Source organism: Mangifera indica, chromosome 18 (assembly GCF_011075055.1).
Source record: "Mangifera indica cultivar Alphonso chromosome 18, CATAS_Mindica_2.1, whole genome shotgun sequence".
Lineage (NCBI taxonomy): Eukaryota > Viridiplantae > Streptophyta > Magnoliopsida > Sapindales > Anacardiaceae > Mangifera > Mangifera indica.
In genome coordinates, this window is record NC_058154.1 from 1,664,622 (window position 1) to 1,671,457 (window position 6,836).

At 34.2% G+C, this 6,836-nt stretch overlaps 1 protein-coding gene across 1 annotated transcript; it reads left to right on the top strand.

Annotated features, from left to right (window-relative positions):
- Positions 1–5,870, top strand: LOC123201991 (acetyl-coenzyme A carboxylase carboxyl transferase subunit alpha, chloroplastic). The gene is made up of 12 exons (XM_044617687.1): positions 1–175; positions 311–717; positions 807–881; positions 1,804–1,911; positions 2,042–2,202; positions 2,331–2,445; positions 2,530–2,684; positions 3,150–3,201; positions 3,292–3,360; positions 3,630–3,707; positions 3,792–4,950; positions 5,545–5,870. The coding sequence occupies exons 2-11, from the start codon at positions 391–393 to the stop codon at positions 4,947–4,949; spliced, it is 2,298 nt and encodes a 765-aa protein (XP_044473622.1). The 5' UTR covers positions 1–175; positions 311–390; the 3' UTR covers position 4,950; positions 5,545–5,870.
- The last annotated feature ends 966 nt before the right edge of the window (positions 5,871–6,836 follow it).

Here is a 6,836-nt window from a genome sequence, read left to right on the forward strand (position 1 = left end):
ATACATATACAATTTCTCTCGCTACCCTAAGTTATTTTCATTCTTTATTTTTTTTTCTTGACGATCTCCACGATGTTCTCATCGTGTCTCCCATTCCCTTAATTATAATCTCCATTTCGTTTCTCCTGATTCTCTTCAGAACTCTTATTCCTCTCCTTGAAGATCTCTGAATCTGGTAATTGTTTTCTTTGAATTTCTGCTGCGGTTTTGCGAACTGTTTGATTTGTGAGAAATTAATTTGAGTTGTATGTTTGAGTAGTGAAGTTGCTTGTCGGTTGAAGTGAATTTTTGTTTGGTAATTTTGTTGCAGATTAATTTAATTGGAGATATTTGAGAGGTTTTGGGATCTAATTGGTGAGAGTTTAAGGGATTGGCTTGTGGATTTGGAGAATGGCTAGTATATCTCAGTCTTCTGTTGGATTTATTGGAGCTTCGGCTTCGGATCTTTTTCGGAGCTCCAGAAACGGCGTGAGTGGTGTTCCTTTGAAAGTGTTAGGTAGGACGCGGTTTAGTGTGAATCAGAGTGGATTAGTTGTGACTGCAAAGCTTAGGAAGGTGAAGAAGCATGAGTATCCATGGCCTGACGATGCTGATCCAAATGTGAAAGGTGGAGTACTCTTTCATCTCTCGCCTTTTAAGCCGTTGAAGGAGAAGCCAAAGCCTGTGACTTTGGATTTCGAGAGACCACTTGTTGAGCTAGAAAGGAAGATCATCGATGTAACTGAACCTGTTCTGATGGTTTTCTTTGTTTAGGTTGTGAAAATGTGAAGTGGTTTAATTTAATTTTATGATTCTTTTCACTGCAGGTGAGGAAGATGGCAAATGAAACTGGTTTGGACTTCTCTGATCAGATTGCATCTTTGGAGAATAAATATCAACAGGTTTCAAGAATTATATATAATTGATACTTTCATTGTTGCTTTGAGTGTATGCTGAATTTTGCCCCAGTAATCCTATTTATTGTTTTTGCTAATTGAGACTGTCTTGTCTGCCTTTATTGAAAACATCACATTAGTTACTTCGTTTGTTGTTCATGGATTACAAGTGACATTGGGATATTTAGATAATGGAAAATGTTGTTGAGGAAATTAATGAAAAATAAAAAAAAAATCTACTATCTGGCGACATGGATTTAATTATGTGTTTCACTGATAATTGATACATCTGTCTGTTGCTCAATACATCTGACCCTTCTATAGAAGGGTATATTTGAAAAAAATCCTCTTGATGTCAATTCTTCAAACAGAAGTATCTGCTCTTCTTTGTGTAAGAGTTTGCTATTCTTGACACTTGAAGTTTGAAAGATAGGAACATATTCACAAATTAATGGATTAGGAAAATTTGAAGCTAAATACTCTGTTTAGAACCTTAAACATTGAAGGGGAGAAAATTTTTTTTCCTCTGCTCTTGTAGCCATTAAATTCCATGGAACTGAATGACACATAATTTTCGTTCCTTTCAGTGGATAGGAAGTGAGGTTCTTTGTCAAGATTATCTTACATTAAATATCTTTCTCATTTATTGATGCTCAATTGCAAACATGTTTCTTTTTGCTTGCTGAGACAATACATGATAAGCCAGGGATTACCAATGCATGCATATTATTATTATTATTATTTTTGGGAAATTGCTGCATAGAAATGCATGCCTTCATAAGCTGAAGGAGATGGTAATCAAGGCTTCACTGTGTTATGAATAACTTTTTCATGTGCATTTTATAATATCGGTGCTCTTTTTTACCACTATATTATGTATAGTTTCTGGCTCAAATTATCGATGCATACTTTCAATTGTTGATTTCAGGCTCTAAAAGATTTGTATACACATCTGACTCCTATACAACGTGTGAATATTGCAAGGCATCCTAACAGACCCACTTTCCTTGATCATGTATTTAACATTACTGAGAAGGTCCGGTAATCATACTATCTTTAAGTTTGAAATTTTAACATAAATTGTCCTCTTTATTAAAATGCCCAGCTTTTAGATTTATATTGAAATGGCTACTAATAAATATATTTCTTTACGTCCATTTGTCCAGTTTGTGGAACTTCATGGGGATCGAGCTGGATATGATGATCCTGCTATTGTTACTGGTATAGGAACCATAGATGGCAGGAGGTACATGTTCATGGGTCACCAAAAGGGTAGAAACACGAAAGAAAACATTCAGCGTAACTTTGGAATGCCTACTCCTCATGGGTATGTCCAGTAATAATTATAAAGTGTATAATTACCTCAAATTTTTTATTACTTGAAACATTACCAGAATTTTTGTTAAACTCATTAAACTACTCTTATCTTATGTTAATTGATAAATGTTAAAACAGTTACCGGAAGGCTCTCCGCATGATGTATTATGCAGATCACCATGGCTTCCCAATTGTTACATTCATTGATACACCTGGTGCATATGCAGACCTAAAATCTGAGGAATTGGGTCAGGTATGTGAAATATTTTAGTTAAAAACTTCAGACTACTCTCTTCTACTGCTGGCTAAATTGATTGGGTTTGCTACATTAATGTAGGGTGAAGCAATTGCTCACAATTTGAGGACCATGTTTGGTCTTAAGGTACCAATTATTTCCATTGTTATTGGGGAGGGCGGCTCTGGTGGTGCGCTTGCCATAGGCTGTGCCAATAAATTGTTGATGCTTGAAAATGCAGTTTTCTATGTTGCCAGGTGATTAGAGAATTTTGACAATTTTTTTAACCCATAAATTAGTTGAGGAAGCAAATCATATGTCTAATCTGTTATAATTATCCTCATAACTGGGAAGAGGGAGAAGATTTTGGCCATCCATTTGCATACTACTATCTCTGTTCTTAGTATGGTAATATGGTAGATCAATAGGCAGATCTATTATGTACGTATACTATTCGCTGCGGTGACATATTCAAATATATTAGCTATCCAAAACTTGGCCAATATTTGTTTGCGATGTGTCCTCAATTATGCATACAACAACAGGAATGGCTTTAGTTTGAGTGTATCACTTGACTTGATAGAATCCAACTAATGGATGATGTGTTCTGTTTCTTTTTTAATCAGTTTATAGAATATTTTCTTCTTTCTGCGTTATGTTTGTAGATCATATCTTCTGTCTATTTTTGTCTTCTGATTTCATCTCTATTATTTATTGTGTAGTCCAGAAGCATGTGCAGCTATATTGTGGAAGAGTGCCAAAGCTGCCCCAAAGGTTATACAGTGTTAATGATCCTGTGCTTGTCTATCAGTTAATCAAGACTTGTTTATTTGATTATGACCACTGAAAGATGTCTGTATGCAGGCGGCTGAGAAGCTGAAGATTACTTCGACGGAGTTGTGCAAGCTAAATATTGCAGATGGCGTGATCCCTGTAATAAATCTCTCTTGTTCATGTCTCTTACAATATTTTCCATCTTCCTTGCCCATCCTGGGTATTTTTTAAGCTGTTATAGAAAGCAATTTCTCCTAACTAGACTGATTTGTGCATCCATTTCATTGTTTAACGTTAGAAGAGAATCCTGTATCATGTCTCTTCTCTCCCTTCTCTGGTGCACTCACAGTAGATGAATTATGTTTTTTATGTTGAGTACTATATTTTAATTTCTGTGGTATCATAAAATAAATTTCACTTATGCACAGGAGCCACTGGGAGGTGCACATGCTGATCCGTCTTGGACTTCACAACAGATAAAACAAGCTATAAATGAATCAATGGATGTGAGTACGCCTGGCACTAGTTCTTTAAGAATATACATTTTATCTATTCATTCATAGTCTAATGCAGATCTTTGGTTTTTACAGGAGCTCCTAAAGATGGACACGCAGCAGCTACTAAAACATCGCATGCTCAAGTTTCGGAAAATTGGTGGATTCCAAGAAGGAATCCCAATTGATCCCGAGAGAAAAGTCAACATGAAAAAGAAAGAAGAACCTATTGTTGGCACAACTTCAAACGAAGAATTGGAGGGTGAGGTTGAACATCTGAAACAGCAAATTTTGAAAGCTAAAGAGACTTCTACAACACCTCCAGAGGTGGCTCTTAATCAGATGATGGAGAAACTGAAAAGAGAGGTTGATCATGAATTTTCTGAAGCAATTAAAGCCTTGGGCTTGAAAGACAGGTTGGCAATGTTGCGGGAGGAATTTTTGAGAGCAAATTCTCAGGATCAACTCATGCATCCAGTTTTGATGGACAAGATAGCAAAGCTTAAAGATGAATTCAATCAAGGTCTGTCAGCTGCTCCTAATTATGGAAACCTGAAGTATAAGCTTGACATGTTGATCGAATTCGCCAAAGCCAAGAATCTATCAGAGAGCAAAAGCAAGGCTTCTAAATTGAAGCAGGAACTCAATGAAAAATTCAAAGAAATTATTGGTCGACCTGATATAAAGGAGAAGATGGAAGCATTAAAGGCTGAAATTCAGGGGATGGGAGCATCGAATTTAGAGGATCTAGATGAAGAGCTGCAGGAGAGAATTGTTTCAGTTAAGCAAGAAATAGAGTCAGAACTAACTGACGTTCTCATGTCCATGGGTTTGGAGGTTAAGGCTGTAAAATCAAAGGCAAATGATCTTATTGAACAGACTTCATTATCAAACTTGAAGGCTAAGATGGACAATCTGAATGAGGAAATTAACAGAAAAATAGAAGAGGTTGTTAATTCATCAGATGTAAAAGGTATGATAGAATTACTGAAGTTGGAGAGAGCAATGGCAGAGAAGACACCAGATTTGACATCAAAAAATAAGATTGAAGCTCTAGAGCAACAAATTAAGCTAAAGATTTCAGAGGCTATAAGCTCCTCTGACTTAAAGGAGAAGCATGAAAAGCTGATGGCTGAGATCTCTGAAACCACAGAGTCGGCTGGAGGATTAGATGGAAGTTTGAAGACTGACAATTCTGAATATGACCAGTCCAGAGTAGAGCTTAATGTGGGTGCAAACAGTAGCTTTGCTTAGTGTAAGTTAATCTCCTCTCATCACACATAATTTCTTTAATGATTTATATATTATCTAACTGGTAATTTAGAATGTTTTGTGTGACTATTTGTGACGGAGCGAGAACAAGAAGAGTTGTTTCATCAATGCCTCATGTCTAGAACGCCACTTTTGTATTGTATGCATATTTGTGCCTAGAGGTCTCAAGCCCGCCTGGCCTAGCCCCTAAAATTTTGGCACAACCTGCGTTGACTTGGCACAAAAAAAAGTAGGTTGTGCCAGGCTTGTGGGTTTAGCAAGCTGTGCCTCAGGCTATGAGATAAGTTCCATGGGTTGGTTCAGTATGACTTGCTAAAAAATTATTTAAACATTAATTAAAAATTATAATTTAGGAAGCCAACCCATGAAAGTACACAGATTGGCCCGTTAAGGGCCCATGGGGGCATGACCGAAGGAGCCCTGAACCATGCCCTAGGCCTTGTGTTTTTGCCAGATTAGCCTAGTCTAGCCCGACGTATTGACATCTCTAATTGTATCTTTTTGTATCTTTGGTAATGGAAGAATTCAGAGGTTTCATAAATCCAATTTTTTTATGATAATATTTTCTTGTATGCAGTATTTATGTTTGTATTATTATGCTACCGGTGAAGATGATGCAAAGCAGATGGTAGTGATTGATCAAGTCCTTGGAAGATGAGACCATGATGCTGCTGCCACTGCATGGTCACCTTTGCTAGAGGCCTTACAGTGGTACAGACAGGGCACACTGTTCCTGCTTGAGCACGTTTCTTGGCTGTAACTTGTTCTCCTTTCGTTTGAATTAGGTTTTATTGATTAATTAGTATACTTGTTTTAGCATTTAGGGTTCAATAATAAAATAATAATTTGACCCTTATTTGTAACAAAAAATTACTTTATTAATAAATGTTTGAGTTTTTGAAACGTATATGTATGTTTTTTAAAATAAGTTAAGACTTGGGTGAGAAATAGCTTTTGGCCAAACATAAATGCCTTCCAGCCTACTTGTCAAATGCCAATCATCCTTCTTTATTTGATACGTTTTTTAGTTTTTTAATTCACGCGTAAATTTCTATTTTTCATCCGCGGGAAAATAGGAAAAGAGTTTTTTCAATATATAAAAAGGTTACTTTTAAATTAATATAATAAGTAATTTAAAAAATATTTTAAAATAATTATATCAAAAATATTTAAATAAAATAATATATTAATATTTTTTATTATTTATAAACAAATATAATAATTATTTATATTTATCAAATTTTATCATATATAGTAATAATCTATTCTTAATATTCTCTTAGGTTATTTATATTTAAGATAATCGTTTAATTATGGTAATAAAAAATTACTTAAATCAAACACATCCTAAGTTTTTTACTTTTACCCCTTAAAAACTTAAACTACAAACTCAAATATTTCATAACCAATGTATTTCACAAAATCACAACATTCATGAATCCAACAAAATTGTTGACAAATTATTTATTTTCTTTAATGACTTATTTTTCCACTTTTTTGTCTCATGATTTTATAAATTAGATTGAATTGATCAGTCTAGCCAATTAAACCAAGTAAAACTTAGGTTTGATTTAGTTACAATTGTTATTATGATTATGTTAACAAAAGAAAATCAATGTTTTTAAAAAAAATTATTATTAGGATATGAACCTAAACCTTATAATTATTTTGAATATATATCCTATCAAATTAAATTTATTATTTTGTTAAGACAATTTAAAAAACATATTTTATGAGTAATTATATAAAATTACTTTAAATATTATTTTTAAACAAAAGAATTTCATTATCAATTAAATAATTTAAGTGTCAGTTGGAACGAATCGTCTCTTTCACTACTATAACTTTTTGTCTACAATGCCCATAAAT

What these genes read in the sequence shown, in the direction of transcription:
- LOC123201991 (XM_044617687.1), top strand. Translation starts at nt 391, where the DNA reads ATGGCTAGTATATCTCAGTCTTCTGTTGGATTTATTGGAGCTTCGGCT. An exon ending in GCAGTTTTCTATGTTGCCAG is followed by an intron (nt 2,685 to 3,149) that starts GTGATTAGAGAA and finishes TTTATTGTGTAG; the next exon opens with TCCAGAAGCATGTGCAGCTA. An exon ending in TTGCAGATGGCGTGATCCCT is followed by an intron (nt 3,361 to 3,629) that starts GTAATAAATCTC and finishes ACTTATGCACAG; the next exon opens with GAGCCACTGGGAGGTGCACA.